Source organism: Sorex fumeus, unplaced genomic scaffold (genome assembly GCF_029834395.1).
Source record: "Sorex fumeus unplaced genomic scaffold, SorFum_2.1 ptg000081l, whole genome shotgun sequence".
NCBI classification, from domain to species: Eukaryota; Metazoa; Chordata; class Mammalia; order Eulipotyphla; family Soricidae; genus Sorex; species Sorex fumeus.
In genome coordinates, this window is record NW_026606138.1 from 17370985 (window position 1) to 17389989 (window position 19005).

The following is a 19005-nucleotide window of genomic DNA, read 5'->3' on the forward strand; positions in this document are numbered from 1 at the left end:
AGTTATATGGTTATTAGTCATTAATAACTAATCTCTTCTTATTCTTAATACTTCCCCCCCTTTTATTGATTCACCCTGAGGTACAGTAACAAAGTTTTCATGTTTGAACTTCGATTATACAATCATCAAACACCCATCCCTTCACCAGTACACTTTTTCCACCATCAAAATCCCCAGTATCCACACCCTCCCCCCATTCCACATCTTCCCCTGCTTATGTGGCCAATGTGGCAAACAATTTGCTCAATACTCTCTCTTTACTTTGGTTACATTCGTTATTTTGACACCAGTCAAACCACCACTCAAACCTACCAAAAAGTCAATGTTAGACAATGTGTTTTGTATTGCTTGTTATGGATAAAATATGTTGGATGGCCGCTCTTGTAGAATTCCTAGAATTCTAGGAGTTCTAAAATTTTAATAATTAGGGTCTGGAGAGATCTCTACAGCAAGTTGCTCGATTCCGAGATTAGTGTGTGTGTCTCTGGATCATGGCCGTGTGGGAGCTTAAGTAGACGGTGTATAAAACCTCAAGGGGCGGCTGGGGAGAGGCCCAATGACTCTCCCCCTCGCCACCTGGATTTGGGGGATCCAGGGGCTGCTGGCCCAGCCTGGGCAACTCGAGCCATGGGGCAGACAGCAGAGGAAACGAGGGCCAAGCCGGTTGATTGATCAGGTGCCATTTATTCCATTCTTATCCCCTTTCACTCCTGTCTCTCTCTTCTCCCAGCCCCCGATCTGGAAGCCCCTGATCTCCTGTCTCTGGCTCTGTATCTGATCCCCCAGCCCACTCTTACAGTCTAGTTAAATCTCAAAACCATGAGGGGCTGGGCTTACACATAGGTGTGGTCACAATCAATAGGGGTAAAGTTCTTTTCCTCGATGGATGCTGCTTCTAGGACAGATTCTCTTTCAGCAGGAGGACCCACCCAAGGGTGGAATCCCAAGGGTGTGTTTTTCCTCTCCTTGTCCAACAAACATTCATAATATTAATCATTTTGTATGGACACAGTAAGAGATGCATTAAGCTTACAGAATTGCTCTCCTGGGGTCATCCCGATCTCAGACTACAGTGCTCAGACCAGATTAGTCTTTCCTATCCCTAGCAGGGTCCTATTCTCATCGTTACTTTTGGATCGTGACAGCATTTGTCCATGATCAAGCTCTTAACTTATAGTTAAGAATTGTGGCACTTTGGCCAGGCCCATCTCGATGCCAGGGTAGCACATAGCTTACTGCTTACCCTGGTTCCATCCAGTCCCTCGTCGGGACCCTGCTTTTGGGGGGCGCTAGGAAGTGAGGGCAACTGAGGCTTAAGTTGAGAAAACAGATGCCTGGGAATAAATAATATTCGAAACCAATTAAATCCCAAGTTACAAAAGCATAATATTATCTTCTTGTGTCTATACAAAAGGACATTGCCTCAAGTAAACTATTCAAAAGACATAAGAAGAGGAGAAAGACAATATTAACTTTCAATACAAGTTCAGTGTCCTAGAAAGATCTGACCTTACAAATTAGGAGAAAACGATTAGGGAATAAGCTGATTAACTGGTTGGGGAAGAGAGTATAGAGAAGTGTGACTTCTATAAAATAATGGGTGTGACTCGGTGATGGGTGTGACCCGATAAACCTAAGCTCCTTGTGGCAAGGGAAAAAGGACAAAGCAATGTCATCCTACAGATGGTGGCCATATGTGGGTGCCATCTCAGAGTCCCATCAGGATGGGGGTAAGGAGAAAGGCTGACCCCTTCCATGTCCCCTGAGGCCTGGATTTTGCTGCCGCCACCACAACAACCTGGAGCTTTCTCTGAGTTCTAGAAGATGGCGGCCGCCAGGATTCCTAGAGGGCAGGCGGAGGGATGGCACTTGCTCCCGTGTGGAGTGGCCTACAAAAGTAGCTTATTGTAAAGTCCAGAGCCATTTCTGCAGCGAGTTGCTTGGGTCCAAGATTCGTGTGTGTCTTAATACATTTTTTAAAAACTACTTCTGCACACAATTCCAAAGCTCTGGTTTACATTTGAATTTTATTTATAAAGTATACATATATTTCTGATTCTACTTTTTTTTTGGACCACACCCAGCAGTGCTTAGGGCTTACCTGGTGGTGACTGGGGAACCATATGTGGTGCTAGGGATTCAAACCAGGGTAATCTTCATGCAAGGCAAGCATCTTACGCCTGCATTATTTCTCTAAACCTCATGCTTATCTTTGGTAGAACAATTTTGGAAATATTTTTGAGATATTTTGAGCACATCGAGTTTTGTTTGGTCTCTTCAGTGTTGTGGTAAATCCAGAACCAGTGTATGCTGGGGCAGAATTCTATGTGGGCATTCACTGACCTCATCTGTCCACTTGGAACTTCTACATGATATTTACCTCAGAAATTGATATTAAAATATGTGTTTCCTTGGGAAAGAGAGATGATGCCAGGGAAAGTTCAGGAATGCACCAAGGAAGCTTGAGAAATAACTCTGCAGTAAAGTGCTTCCCTGGATTGGATCCTTAACTCCTCATGATCCCCTCAATACCATCGAGAGGGAGTGGTTTGTGATTACCTGAGTTTTAAAGATGTTCCTTACAGAGCAGCCAGAACTATAGCATAATAGTTTGATGAATGTTGAAAAATTGTGTACCTGAAACTCAACTATAAGTTGTAAATCACGGTGCCTGAATTTTTAAAAATTAATTTAAAATACATTGAGGGACTGAAGTTACAGTATGGCAAGGAGTGTGCTTGTCTTGCATGCGGCTGACCCAGGTTTGATCCATGGCACCCCATATGTTCCCCTGAGGCCTCCCAGAAATAACTCGGGTATAGAGTTAGGCATAGACTCTGAGCATCACTCGGTATGGCACAAAAACAAAACAGTCGTATAAACTTTCAATATAATCCTTCCCAATTACAAGAAATTTATGTTTAACGTCTAAGCTCCCATACAAATCTAGTAAGTTCAAAGTACTTTTTCTTCTTGGTCAAGTTAACGTACTCAGGGGCTGCTACTGGCAGTGTTGGGGACTAAACAATGATTCTAGTCTTCCACAAGAAGTATGCACTCCGAAGTTAAAATGAAAAAGAAGTATGCACTCCAGCCCTGTATGCCATCCCTCCAACCCCAATGTTGTCAATTTTGTTGGAAACTTTTATAAATGAAGTATGTTTGAACTGCACTTTATTTTCAGTATGTATGTTATCTCTCTACCCAACAGTTATTCTACATGTATTTTTAATTTTTTTCTACATGAATTTTCTATACAAATATTGCTTGTGCCAAACTTAAGAAATGTTGTGATGACAACGATCTGATAGTGTTTTAGATAAATCACTCATGGATTGGCTCAATACATATTTATTTATACCCGATTATACTAGAATACTGAAGTTGAATTACAAAAAACTGCTGTCCCCAAATAATCAAACCTGTTTTGTTGCATGCTGTTGTCTTCATCCTGTGGTCTTCAAGGTCAATCTGGGGCTCAGCTAAACCCTAGAACCACAATACATTAAAAAAAATCAGGAAGTAATTCATAGCACTTTTTGTTTTTGATGAGCATTCATGAAAGTAATGTTCATTCTTGTATTTCCTATTTACCCTGGTCACAGCTAAGCTACAGGGTCAGGCATGTAGAAAAGAGGAGGAATGATAAAGAATAGTGGTTTGCCCAAAAGAAAGTTTCATTTTGGTGAAAACATGGTCAGCTTCTGCAATCTTGATTTACACTCCAGTGTGAGCTATTGTGTATCTTGAGGCTCTGTTTAAGGCCAAGTTTTCCTACATTCTTTACATCCATAAGATTTCTCCCATGTGTGAATTCTCATGTGTAGTGAAGCCTGACTTCCTTCAAAGTTTTCTGCATATTTTACATTCATAGGATTTCTCTTCTGTGAATTCTCTCATGATGACCAAGGCCTGATTTCCAGGAGAATGTTTTTCTACAGACTTTACACTCATAAGGTCTCTCACCCGTGTGAATTCTCTCATGTTCAGTGAGATTGGACTTCTGTGAGAAGGTTTTCCGACATTCTTTACATTCAAATGGTTTCTCTCCTGTGTGAATTCTCTCATGTTGAGTCAGGCATGATTTCCACAAGAAACTTTTCCTGCATTCTTTACATTCAAAAGGTCTCTCTCTTGTGTGCATTCTCTTATGATCAGTGAGTCTTGACTTACATGCGAAAGTTTTCCTACATTCTTTACACTCATAAGGTTTCTCTACTGTGTGAAAACTATGATGTAGAATGAGACCATTTCTTCTGTAGAAAGTTTTCCCACATTCTTTACATTCATAGGGCTTCTCTCCTGTGTGAATTCTCTCATGTTGAGTGAGGAGTGACTTCTTTGAGAATGTTTTTCTGCATTCTTTACATTCATAGGGCTTCTCTCCTGTGTGGATTCTCTCATGTTGCGTGAGGCTTGACTTCCATAAAAATGTCTTCCTACATTCTTTACATTCATATAGTTTCTCTCCTGTATGAATTCTTTCATGTTGAGTGAGGCTTGACTTCCATGGAAATATTTTCCTGCATTCTTTACATTCATATAGTTTTTCACCTGTGTGAATTTTTTCATGTTCAGTGAGGCTTGACTTTCGTGAGAAAGTTTTTCTACATTCTTTACATTTATAGGGTTTCTCTTCTGTGTGGTTTTTCTCATGTTTAGTAAGGTCTGATTTCCTTGAAAAAGATTTCCTACATTCATTACATTCATAGGTCTTCTCTCTTATATGAATTCTTTTGTGCTGAGTGAGGTGTGACTTCCTTGAGAATATTTCCCTACAATCATTACATTCATACAGTTTCTCTCCTATGTGAACTCTCTCATGTTGAGTGAGGTGTGACTTTCTCGAGAATATTTTCCTACATTCTTTACATTCATAGGGTTTCACTCCTGTATGAATACTCTCATGCTGAGTGAGGTGGGACTTCCTTGAGAATATTTTCCCACATTCTTTACATTCATACGGTTTCTCTCCTGTGTGAATTCTCTCATGTTGAGTGAAATGGGACTTCCTTGAGAATATTTTCCCACATTTCTTACATTCATAGGATTTAACTCCTGTATGAATACTCTCATGTTGAGAGATAATCCTTGAGAATATTTCCCTAAATTCTTTACTTTCATATGGTTTCTCTTCTATATGAATTCCTTGGTGTTCAATGAGTTTCTGTGATTGGGATGTTTTTTCACATTCATTAAATTCAGGTATTTTTTCTAGAATATGTGTTCTCTGACATATATTGAGGACTGAAAGCTGACTTCCTCTATAACATTCATGAGGTTTTTCACCACTGTGCATTTCTGGATACTTAGTGAAATTAGCTATTTTAAAGAATGTCTCGTGGTCCTCAACTTTCTTTAGAGGGTGGATCTCATGAGGGTCTGTAGCCAGAAATCTCCTCTGGCACACATCATATTTTGCAGGCATCATGACAGAACAGTTTCCACTATTTAACATCACTTCTGAAAAGTGGATAGATCTAAAATTTAACGTGATGTTAAAATCATTTCTCTCATTTGTTGCTTCTTTTCTTTTGGTGATTTTATCTTGCCAAAGTTGTCTACACTGATTTCTCTGAATATGCTCAAGCAAATCATGCTTAGGCTGAATATCTAAAATGAGACAGATACACAAACATTAGGAAACATCTACACATATCTTGTGGTTCACAGTACATACATAAAAAAATTTCAACAAAGGGACAAAATATTTTCTGAAGTGTATTTTCATTTATTTTTCTTCCCCCCACCTTGAACTGGGATCAGCTGCATGCAAGGCATATATCTTTTCCATGTACTAACTCTTAGTCCCTGATTTAGTTTTTTTTTGGGGGGGCTTCTGGGGGGTGCACACTCAGAGGTTCTCAGGTAATCACTCCTAGCTCGTGATTAGGGATCACTCCTCACATGCTTGGGGGACCATATGGGACCATAGGGATCAAACCTGGGTCAGTCAGGTGCAAGGCAAACACCACACCTGCTATACAATCACTCTGGCCCAAAAGGTGTAATATTAAAACTTTTTTTGCCACGTATGAATTAAAATAGTAAGAGGCTAGTGTAAAATTGTACTTATTTGGATTTTGTTTTCAATCATGAGAAAATATTTGGTCATAATATTCATATAATCTCTGAATTTCAGCAGAAAGATTTTTAACTTACCATTTGATTCCCTGTGTTTGTTGTGTAGGGCTGGAGCAATAGCACAGTGGTAGGGCGTTTGCCTTGCACGCAGCCAACATGGCCAACACGAGTTCGATTCCTCCGCCCCTCTCAGAGAGCCCGGCAAGCTACCGAGAGTATCTCGCCCACATGGCAGATACTCTGGCAAGCTACCCGTGATGTATTCGATATGCCAAACACAGTAACAATAAAGTCTCCAATGGAGATGTTACTGGGTCTGCTCGAGCAACTTGATGAACAATGGGAGGACAGTGTTTGTTTGTTTTGTTTGTTGTGTACTTTTGTCTGATGATATCTAGACAACATCATCATCTCACCGTTCTACAATACACCTTCAAAAATGGTAGACTTTCCTGGGTCACTAGAGAATGGATGCAGGGGATTCCTATCTACTATTCATTAAAGGGCTACTAATATACAGGGATATAGATATTGCATATGTATCTATATAGGAAGATTTTCTTCTTTTTAAACTTTGTCCTAGGGCATCTTTGGCTTACTGAAGGGAAACAGAATCATTTTATTCAGTTAGGCAAAGTAATATTTGTACAAATCCCTAATAAATTACAACTCCAAGAATTTCTCAGAACAACTAAACATTTTAAAAAATCTGATTCATCATTTTCTGCCATACCTAAGCGACATTATTGAAAATATTTTACTTCACAAGCTGGAGAGATATCACAGCAAATAAGGCACTTACTTTGCATGTGGCAAACCTGATTCAATCCCAGACACCACATAGGGTTCCCCAAGCACTGCAAAGGAATGATCCCTGAACATAAAGCCAGCTATAAGTCCTGAGCAAAGCCAGGTAAGGATCCAAAACAAACAACAAGCTAAGTATTTCATGCCTACAATGGAGGTGGTCTTCAATGCTTTTTTTTCCCCCCAAGGGATGTGGAGAGGCCCTCCTGCTCAGGGCTTACTACTGGCTCTATGCTTAGGAACCACTCCTGGCCCTGCTCAGAGCACCACACTGAGTACCATGGATCACACTGGGTAAGTTGCATGCAAAGCAAGTGTCTTAATCTATATCATAGCTCCTGTCTTCAACACTTCAAAATAGACTTCTTACAAGATATAAGTTCTACGAAGGGATTTTTTTAACAGTTAAATCCAAAGCCACACACACACACACACACACACACACACATACACACACACACAATCCAAAGTCACATTATCAAAAAAAAGTATTCCTTAATGTTGGAAATGAATTTTAAAAAGAATAAGCACCAAACATCTACACAATGGAGTACTATGTAGCTGTTAGAAAAGATGAAGTCATGAAATTTACATACAAGTGGTACAATATGGAAAGTATCATGCTAAGCGAAATGAGTCAGAAAGAGAGGGATAGACATAGAAAGATTGCATTCATCTGGGGGATATAAAGCAACAAAGTATGAGATTAATACCCAAGAATAGCTGAGATCAGCACCAGGAGGATTACTCCATAACTTAGAGGCCAGCCGGGTATCCTAGAGGAAAGGGCAGTTCGGACGGAGAGGGGAGCACCAAATAAAGGATGTTTGGAGGATCCTCCCAGGAGGGGAGATGCATGTCGAAAGTAGACTATGGACTGAACATGTTTGCCACTCAATGCCTCTTTTGCAGACCACAACACCCAAACGGAGAGAGAGAACACAGGGGATTGTCCTGCCACAGAGGCAGGGGGGGATGGGGGGATGGGGGTGGGAGGGATATTATCCATGGTGGTGAAAAACGGGCACTGGTGGAGGGATGGGTATCTGATCATTGTATAATTGAAACCCAAGCACAAAAAAATTGTAAATCTACAACTGTAAAAAAATTAAAAAAAAAAAAAAGAATAAGCACCAAAAGAACTGTCCATGAAGATAAAGCAAATTACAATGACTGAGAACACAGAGACAGTAAGATCATAAAAAAAACTTTCAAAGACACTGGATTGCATTACAATTTGAAAATATACACCCATTAAGAAAGTGAGATGTGACCAAGAGCCATAATTGGAGACTGAATAATGCATGAAAAGAAACTGCTATAGGGTTTGAACTAGAGGGAAAATTAGTTAACAACTTTATCAGTAAAACAAATTTCTGCTGCTTTCCCCATGTCCAGTCTGTTTACCCAGTGTGGACTGACCTGGGAGGCTCTGCTCTGGGGGATCCCCCATCCACGGCTCTGCACTTTGCTCCAACTTCATGATCACTTGTGGCTTGATGGCTGTATGCCCTGATGATGAAAAATAATGAAATAATGTTTTCAAACTACCTAACAGTCACAGTAGCTATTGTATGTTTATTGTGGGGTTTTTGGGTTTGTTTGTTTGGCTTATTTGTGGGTCACACCCAGCGATGCTCAGGGGTACTCCTGGCTCTACACGCCAGGATTATTCTTGGTGGTGCTCTGGGAACCATATGGGATGCTGGGGATTAAACCCGGGTCAGCTGCACGCAAGGCAAACGCCCTACCACTATACTATCATCCCGGCCTCTGGTCACAGTATTTGAAGAATGATACCAGCACCATGGGCTGGAGTGATAGCACAGCGGTAGGGCATTTGCCTTGCATGCAGCCAACATGGCCAACCAGAGTTCGATTCCTCCTCCCCTCTTGGAGAGTCCGGCAAGCTACTGAGAGTACCTCGTCCGCATTGCAAAGCCTGGCAAGCTCCCTGTGATATATTCAATATGCAAAAACACAGTAACAAGAAGTCTCACGATGGAGACGTTACTGGGCCCGCTCGAGCAAATCGATGAACAATGGGAGGACCAGCACCATTTTTGAGTTGGTCAATGATAAGTCAGTAATAGGTATATAGAAAGGTGTTCACTGTAACTTATGGGAAATGGAAATCAAAACAACGAGATATCAGTTCATACCAGTTAGAATGACATAAATGAAAGACAGCAGAAACAAGGGTTAGAAAGGATGCAGTGAAAAACAAAATGATTGTCCACTGCTGGTGGGAATGCCATCTGGTTCTGTCTCCTCTGGAAAATTGTCTGGCATTTTCTCAAAACCAATCAGATCCCATCCAACCCAGTGATTCCACTTATTGGTCTCTACCCTCAAAATACAAAACATTAATTTGAACAGTTAATGCACACCCCTGTTCACTGCAGCACTTAGTACAACAGCTGAGATATAGGAATAATCCAAAAGTCCAGTAACAGATGAATGGATAAAAATTTTGAGGAATGGGGGCAGGAGTGATAGTATAGCTGGTAGGGTATTTGCCTTGCATGTGGCTGACCTGGGGTCGATCCCCAGCATTTTATATATTTCCCTGAGCCTACCAAGAATGATCTCTGAGCACAAAGCAAGGAATAAGCCCCTGGGCACAGTCATGTATGGCCCCAAAACACAAACAAAAAGTTATGGTATATTAATACATGGAATATTATGCAGTCCTAAGATAAGATAAAATCATGCAATTTGCTGCAACATAGATGGGGCTGGACTGTACGATACTCAGCAAAATTAACCAGGGAACAACAAAATGTATATGATCTCACTCTGTGGGATACAGAGAGATCAGACAAGGGAACAGGCAGTATTTAACAATGAAAAACTGTTTACCTTGGATTATACAACTTATTTAAAAAATTTTAAAAAAAAACAATGGAGGCACAGTTCAGGGGATGAAGATCAGACCAGAGGTGACCTAAGGTGGAGGGAACTTCATGGGCACTTTAGTGGTGGCAGAATGCAGTAAATTTGGACCTCCATGCTATAAATTGAACACTTTACTACCTCAATTTATTTTAATGTAGCACTGTAGTACTGTCCTCCCACTGTTCATTGATTTGCTCCGAGCAGGCACCAGTAACGTCTCCATTGTGAGATTGTTACTGTTTTTGGCATATCGAATATGCCACAGGAAGCTTGCCAGGTTCTGCTGTGTGGGCGGGATACTATTGGTAGCTTGCCAGGCTCTCTGAGAGGGACTGAGGAATCGAACCCAGATTGGCTGTGTTCAAGGCAAATGCCTTACCCACTGTGCTATTGCTCCAGCCCATTTTTTTTAATGTAATAAAAATAAATACATAAGGACTGAAAACACAACGAAGGGCCACCTTGAACCTTTCTTTGAGAGTGTTGGTCACATTATTTCTGTGCAAAAACCTTAAAGCTTCATTTCCAAAGAAGTTGTATATTTATTTATAAAGAGAAACTGCAGTAGGCAGTAACTGGGGAGTTTCACTCACCCAGTGACTCCAGGTGACTGTAGGTCTCCAGCATCACATCCCGGTACAGGGTCCTCTGCTCGTCATCCAGGTGCTGCCACTCTTCCCAGGTGAAGTCCACAGCCACATCCTCAAACACCACCATCTCCTGTAAGGACACATTTCTCTGCAGTTGGTGGCACTTTGTCAGGATCAAAGGAAGAGGAAGTCTGGAAGTTTCCTTTTGGAGTTTTATATATGATGCACTACACTTGTATTCTGTATTGTAGAAAAATTATAGGTCACAGTTTAACTATTCTAGTCTCCATTAACCTAGTTCTTCCTAAAGTTAGGACAGCATTATCAGCGAATTATAGATAACAAGCAATATAAAATAAATTATTGAGTGCCTGCTATGGGAGCAGGTTTAAGGGGTGGTTGGGAAAATTGGAGACAATGATGAAACGAAGTTGTAATGGTGGTGGGATTGGTGTTAGAATATTGAATGCCTGCAAAAAAATCATCATGAACTTTGTAAATTGGTGTTTATAAAAAGGGTAGGGGAGACCAAACATGATTGTCACCCATTGCCTCTTTTGCAAACCACAACACCCAATAAGAGAGAGAGAACAAAAGGGAATGCCCTGCCACAGAGGCAGGGTGGGATGGGGGGTGGGAGGGATACTGGGATCCGTGGTGGTGGGAAATGGGCACTGGTGGAGGGATGGGTATTTGATCACTGTATAACTGAAACCCAAGCACAAACATTTGTAAGTCTGCAACTGTACCTCATGATGTCTCACTAATAAAAAAATAAATTTAAAAAAAGGGTAGGAGGAAAATTAACCTATGTAGGCCTTACCTATTCCATATAAACTTCAAAATATATTAACATTAACACAGAACTGCTTTAAACTTTTCATTAATGACAGGTAAGATATGACTATTGCCATAACAAGATGCAAGTATAAAATAAAATTTAATGGAGTATACTTTAGATTCCAGAATTAAAAATGTATATATGTAAATGATAAAAGGAATTTTATAATATTGTATTAAATGTTTTTAGTTTTCTTATTTACATAGGCCAAAATCATAATCACAAATTTGGCTCTTACTAATTTCTTTTCTGATCATTCTATTTGCCATTTCTTAAAGTTTTGTTAGCATAAGCAATATAAAGTAAACCTGTTCTGTGTCTAAGGGGTCAGGGTGTGGTTGGGAGGGAAATTGGGATACTGATGGAAAGAAGGTCACACTGATGGTGCTGCAACACTAAATGCTTGAAACAAAAGTATAATAAACAGCTTTGTAAATCACAGTGTTTTAATTAAAATTTAAAAATGAAACAAAAAATGAAGTTAGAACAACAGAATCCTTATAATTCAAAAATTTTATCTACTGTCACAAATGAAAGAATGAATAGAATTCTACTTCACAAAGGACCCTTAATCTTTTGGGGAACCCATGTTCCTGGGTGTCTGATTTAGAAGACCTAGAAGATTTCCATTCAATGGAGTGAAAAAAACAAAGAGATACTACTCTGCCCAATCACATCCCATGAGACCAAGGACATAGGATGTTTAGTTCTTTCATGTGAACAGTGCTTTTTGTGTTTTTTTTGTTTTGGGTGGCAACTGTCTGTGCTCAGGGCTTACTCATGCACTCAAGGATCACTCCTGGCAGAGACTGGGAGTCCAATGTGGTGCTGGGGACTGAACTCAGGTCAATTGTTTGCAAAAGCAAGCATCCTATTCACTGTTTTATCCATCTGGTCAGTGAACTATTTGTATTTTTTTTAATTTTAAGAAAAAAATTTTATTAGAGCCTCAGCACTTTAATAAAAATATTTAATTTTATTAAATAATAAAGTATTTAAATTACAGTATTAAATATTTGATGTCAATCTTTTTCACACATCTCACTTTGTTTAGACTATCTTTAAAATTGAGGTAATACTGGGTTCGAAGACTGGGTATATTTTAGGGGCTCAGTTTCATACTTTTGCAAATGTAAATTTCTACTTTAAGCCCATCATCACAGTGCCAATTTTCCTTCACACCACAGTCACTGGACTCCCACTTCCCTCTAAATTGTTTGTCCTTCCTCTATTGTTAATTTTAAATAAAAAATAAATTTTCATTTAAAATTAAATATTACTTTTTCCATAGGTTACATTCCTTTTAATTTCTTTAGTTTTATTTTCTAACTGAATCACATTAAAATTTTATATTAAATATTAAATTAAAATAAATTCTATTTTAATTTTAAATATTAAAAAAAATTTAATTACTACGAAGTTGGGCTGGAGCAATAGCATAGTGGGTAGGGCGTTTGCCTTGCACACAGCCCACATGGCCAACCCAAGTTCAATTCCTCCACCCCTCTCAGAGAGCCCAGCAAGCTACCGAGAGTACCTTACCCGCACAGCAAAGCCTGGCAACCTACCCATGACATATTCAATATGCCAAACACAGTAACAAGTCTCACGATGGAGATGTTACTGGGCCTGCTTGAGCAAATTGATGAACAATGGGAGGACAGTGCTACAGTACTACGAAGTTATTCATAGTTGGGTGTTAGACATACTATGTTCCAGCACCAGCATCTTCCCTCCACCATGATTACCAGGTTCTCTCCCATCTAGCTTAACAGCCTGGAAGGAACATTTAAAAAAATGTTTTAAATTTAAAAAAAAATTTAAGTGTTTTATATTTTAAATTTTTAAAGTTGTTCATCAGCATTCCAATACCAATCTCACCACCATGCACCACCCTACCACCACTGTTTCCAATTTTACCAATCACTCAAGCCTGCTCCAACAGCAGGTCCTAAATAATTTATTTTATATTGCGTCTTATAACCAATTTTCTAAAAATGATCAAAAAGGGTTTCCTTAACTGCACTCATTTGTGGAGTATAAAACAACATAACATGAGGCTGACACCTTAGGATAGTAGATACACGGGACAAAGAGATTGCTCCACAGCTGGAAGCCTGCCTCATGAGCAAAGGGGAGAAGGCAGCTGGAATAGAAAAGGGATCACTAAGAAAAAGATGGCTGGAGGAATCGGTCGGGATGGGAGATGTGTGCAGAAAGTAGATAAAGGACCAAACATGATAACCTCTCAGTGTCTGTATTGCAAACTGTAATCCCCCAACGTAGAGAGAGATTATGTGGAATAATGTCTGTCATGGATGTGGGGGGGGGGGGGTTATACCGGGAGGGTTATACCGGGAATATTGGTGGTAGGGAATGTGCACTGGTGGAGGGATGTGTGTTTGATCATTGTGTGATTGTAACCCAAACATGAAAGCTTGTAACTATCTCACGGTGATTCAATACAATTAACAAAAGAAGAAAAAGAAGGGTTTCCTTAGAAGGTGTATGAAGACTGTTGTATCTCACTGTGAAGCCATTAAGCCCTTGTATAAGAGATTACTAACATGTCACTACAGGTTATACCTTGGTGTTAAGATTTTCTTAATTAAAACTGGTTGCCTTCTACTTTCCATCCTGCCCAATGCATTGTGCTACTCCTGGTATATCGGTGGTGTGGAATTTGAGATGTCATATGGCCACATTTGTGGCCACACACTCCAGGAATTCAAATTTTTAAATGGGGTGAAACAGCTGGAATTAAATATTTAACTGGGTGGTGACTTTGCAGAAGCATCTCTGCAGCTTGTTGATGTCTTTCAAGATTTATTTATGAGTCTCTGGATCATGGCCAGTTAATAAGCTTATTTGGTGCCACAGTCAGTTCACTGGTACGACTGCCAAGCTCCCAGAAGAACAGGAAAATCGGGAGAGATAGCCCATCCCCAACTCTGTGAGCAGGTACAGTTTTTATGTTGAGCTGTTGAAGTTTGGCTGTCCTGCTTTCACTGTAGTTGACTCTGTGGTTTGGATATTTAGCTATACCATTACTTTGTATTTGTATATCCTGATATTTGTAGATCCCCCTAATACCTGCTTCCTGTTTATCTCACCCTCACCCCACTCCCCGATTTATACTCTTAGGCCAAGGGTAACCTGGGAGTCCCCTTTCCCCTCTTAAAATATTGCATTTCCTCATCCACTTATTCTATATACCACATACAGGTGAGACAATCCAGGGTTGTCTGTCTTCTTCTGCCTACTTCAATTTACATGACATTCTCCAGTTCCACCCATGCCCCATGTTTCAGCAAACTAAATGATTTCATCATTTCTTACAGATGCACAGTATGTGTGTATGTACCAATCTTCATGATGTCCTTATCTATCACTGGACACCCAAGTTGATTCCATATCTTAACTACTGTACTAAGTGCTACAATGAACAATGGTAGCATATGTCTTTTTGAATGATTCTGTAACAAGAAGTGGAACTGCTGGGTCATATGGCATGAACTACCTATTTTTATAAAGATCAGCAATGACCAAAGTTAGCATGTGACAGCATCAAGGAAGTTCCTGAGAGAAATTCAGATAGCTGTCACTCCTGAACAGCATTCCCATTCTGTGAGGAGAAAGGAAGACAGCATACTATGTTTAAGGAACTGACTAGAAACATGTTTAAATATATTTATGCTTTTGTGTGTGTACACAAATACATAGAACCTAATGTCACCAATAAAAAATGTTTTTCAGCTTTTCGGGTGAAACTGCAAAGCTCAGAATTAGTCCTGGCTCTGCACTCAGGAATCATTCCTTGCGGTGCTGGGGTGACCATCTGGGATGCCAGAGATCAAACGTGAGTTGCCATCTGCAAGGTAAATACCATACCCACTCCAGCCCCTCAATAAAATATTTTGTTTAGCAAGAGGTATTTTGTGCCTTCCAAACAGTCCCTGAGGGGCCCAGAGAACATTTCCAATAATACTCACATTGGCAATACGTGTCTGGTAGCTCAGTTCCAGGAACTCAGAGGTGCTGTGGTGCCACTTTAGGGTGTTCAGGGGAAAACAGACACACCTGACAATATTCAGGGTGCTGTGACTAGGATCACATTCACTGCATCACACATGGAAAGCATATGACTCATTTCACTGAGCCATCTCTCTGGCCATCATAGGACCAGGCCCTTAATAAATTCCACAGTATGTAAGTCTGTAGCCTCACATTATACTGTTACTTGAAATACTGTTTGTCTTCCCTAGACTGCCACTTCCTAAGAAAGGGGTTCAAATAATCAGGGTCCTGTAAAGAGCTGGTTACTGGATTGGATTTTTATTCTAAAAACCAACACTCAATAGGAGAATGGGAAAAGGACAATGGTGAGTCAAGAGAATAAACCAGAGGGAAAGAGGAAGTGAAAAAACAATACATAAATACACCTAATCAGAAAAGAGAAGAACAAAAAAATTCAGTATGACTTTCACTCAGACAGCAGAAGTGAGATTTACTATTAGAATTTACTATTCACTTACTATTAGGTGCTATCTGTATAACTAGCTGCTTAGATGCCAGAAATATAAACAAATTGGGAAAACACAGAAAGAATAAGAGTTAGTTAGAAAGATCTTAGAGGGAGCCAGAGCAACAGGTAGGTCCTAGGTAGGTCCTGCACATAGTCAAACTGGGTTTAATCCCTGGCCACCATTATGGTTCCTCCAAACCTGCCAGGTGTGATCCTTGAGCACAAAGACAGGAGGAAACCCTGAGCACATATCTGTGGCACAAAAACCATCCCCTAATAGGAGGGTGAGAAAAGAATTACTGGACAGCAAAAAGAATAAACTAAAGGGAAAGATGAAGTAACAGGACAATGACTACAGGACTGGAGAGACAGTACAGCAGGAAGGGCATTTGTCTTGCACTCAGCTGATCCAGGTTCATGTCTCAGTATTCCACATGGTACCCCAAGCAATGCTAGGAGTAATTTTTTAAAATTTTATTTGTGAAACACCATGAGGTACAGTTGTAGACATACAAATTTTTGTGCTTGGGTTTCAATTATACAATGATCAAACACCCATCCCTCCACCAGTGCCCATTTTCCACCACCACGGGTTCCAGTATCCCTCCCACCCCCCCATCCTCCCATCCCACCCTGCCACTGTGGCAGGGCATTCCCTTTTGTTCTCTCTCTCCTTTTGGGTGTTGTGGTTTGCAAAAGAGGCATTGAGTGGCAATCATGTTCGGTCTATAGTCTATTTTCAGCATGCTTCTCCCATCCTAGGAGGATCCTCCCAACACCCTTTATTTGGTGCTCCCTCCTCTATCTGAACTCCCTTTCCCCCTAGAATGTGTGTCTTGCCTCCAAGCCATGGAGCAAAACTCCTGGTACTAATCTCGGCCACTCTTGGGTGTTAGTCTCTTATTTTGTTACTTTATGTTCCCCAGATGAATGCAATCTTTCTATGTCTATCCCTCTCTTTCTGACTCATTTCACTTAACATTATACTTTCCATGTAGTACCACTTGTATGTAAATTTCATGACTTCATCTTTTCTAACAGCTACATAGTACTGCCAGGAGTAATTCTGGAGTGCAGAGCCAGGAGTAAACTCTCAGCATCGTCAGCTGTGGCCCCAAAACAAAACAAAATGAAAAAAGAAAAAAAAACAGTGCTACAGTGATAGCACAGCAGGTAGGGCATTTGCCTTGCACACAGCTGGCTCAGCCAACCCGGGTTCAATTCCTCCGCCCCTCTCGGAGAGTCCGGCAAGCTACCGAGAGTATCTCACCCACACAGCAAAGCCTGGCAAGCTACCCGTGACATATTCGATATGCCAAACACAGTAACAACAAGTCTCACAATGGAAACGTTACTGGGCCTGCTCGAGCAAATCGATGAATAACGGGAGGACAGTGCTACAATGCTACACAGAACACAGACTTAAATGCTGGTAATCAATAATGAAATTGGGGAAATAGAGACAAAATATGGACACAAGTTAGAAAGATCTTGGAAGGTCACTGACCCAGTTTGATCCCCAGAATCCCATTTTGTCCCTATAGCCAGGAGTAATTCTGAGTGCTAAGCACAGCTGGGGTTTGTGCCCCCAATATAACTGTGAAGTTTTACTTCATATGAGAATGACTCTTATTTCTGTGTTGAGGGCTATAACTGACTCTGTTGAAGAGACATGCACAGCTTGCGATGCCAGATTGGGCGTGGGAGGGTCACTCATTCAGCAGGGCTTCAAGGACCCTTTGGTGCCTGGTTTTAAGCCCTAAAGATAGAGTACAGAGAATTGCCCTGCATGTAGCCAACCCTAGTTCGATCCCTGATACCATGAGCCCCACTAGGGTCTGATTCCTGAACATAAGAATCAGGAGTAAGCCCTGAGTATCTCCAGGTGTGACCCCTTTTTCCCCAAGGGAGCTTAGGTTTATTGAGTTACTCCCACTAAAATGCTCCCGAGGCAACCCAATTCTATCAGGCACTACCACTCCTCTGTGTTTATCTTTAACCTCTCCTTTGTGCTCCTCTACCCCTATCTGTTAATCACGTATATCCCTAAATCAGACCCTGACTCTAAGAGCCTATCTTCTGATTATTATTCATTTATATTCCCAGGAAGTAGAAACTCATTTTGACCTTTTCGTTTGAATCTAGGAACCCTCAAAACCTCCAGAGAGTGTGAAATAAATGAGAGGGGGGAGGAAAAATGAAGCCACTCACCAGAGATGTTTTCATTGGTGGTGCTTTAGAAATTTCAGTGGATTCTGGAAGTAGAGGTGAGGAGAAGTCAGGATAAAACTGGCCAGTCGTAGAGTTTCATCTCTAGGATGGAAAAGGAAGAAAGGAAGAATTCTATGGACAGCAGCATTTTATATCTTGAGAAGGAAAGACTCTGATGAAGGACCCAATTCAACTGGCACAATTCACATATAAAATATATTAAATTAATAAAAAAAAACCCACACTACCAACTGCTGGAGTTAACAAATAATGGATAATTGAGTCATGTGGACCAGACTCAGTGATAATCAGAAGTCTCAGGGGATAAGGTGGAACAGTCAGGGCTCTCAATGAGGCTTGGTACTTAGACCCAATGTGCCTGGGGCCTTGAGGGCTTACATCTGGTAATAGGCACACTGTATGAGGGGTAAGCAGTGCCAAGGAGAAAATCCAGTGACTGTTCATGCTTGGCAAGCGATCTACTACTTGATCAAGATCCCATAAATTGATAAAAAAAATTAGTTAATGCGCAGCCAGTCTGGCCGAGCCGGGTTCGATTCCTCCACCCCTCTCAGAGAGCCCGGCAAGCTACCGAGAGTATCTCGCCTGCACGGCAAAGCCTGGCAAGCTACCCGTGATGTATTCACTATGCCAAACACAGTAACAAGACAAGTGCTTTACTGGTTGTCCTATCCGTCCAACCCACTTACACATTGCTGACCTGGTTTTAATCCCCAGCACCCTGCCGACCAGATGTGGCCCCACCAGGAGTGATCCCAAAGCATGGAGCCAGGAGTAAGACCTGAGAACTACCAGGTGTGTTTGTTTGTGTGTTTTGTTTGCCAAAACAAAAACCACCACAAAAATTTTTAAAATTGCCTGACTCAGCCAACAGTCAGCAGAAACCAACATAATACATGTGAGGGTCAGTATTTTTATTAAGTGTAAAGGAAAAATTTACCTGTTTAGGCCTAACATGTAAATTCCAAAATATATTCGTATAGAATTTCTTTAAAGTGTTATTAATGACAGGTGAGTCATGATTATCA

At 40.7% G+C, this 19005-nt stretch overlaps 1 protein-coding gene across 1 annotated transcript; it reads right to left on the reverse strand.

Annotated features, from left to right (window-relative positions):
* Nucleotides 1–3286: 3286 nt before the first annotated feature.
* Nucleotides 3287–18036, reverse strand: LOC130038867 (zinc finger protein 883-like). Its single transcript, XM_056130674.1, is given in 5 exon segments — nt 3287–3886; nt 3888–5613; nt 8314–8403; nt 10383–10509; nt 17957–18036. Coding segments are annotated over 5 exon segments (2001 nt in total). The 5' UTR covers nt 17972–18036; the 3' UTR covers nt 3287–3843.
* Nucleotides 18037–19005: the final 969 nt, after the last annotated feature.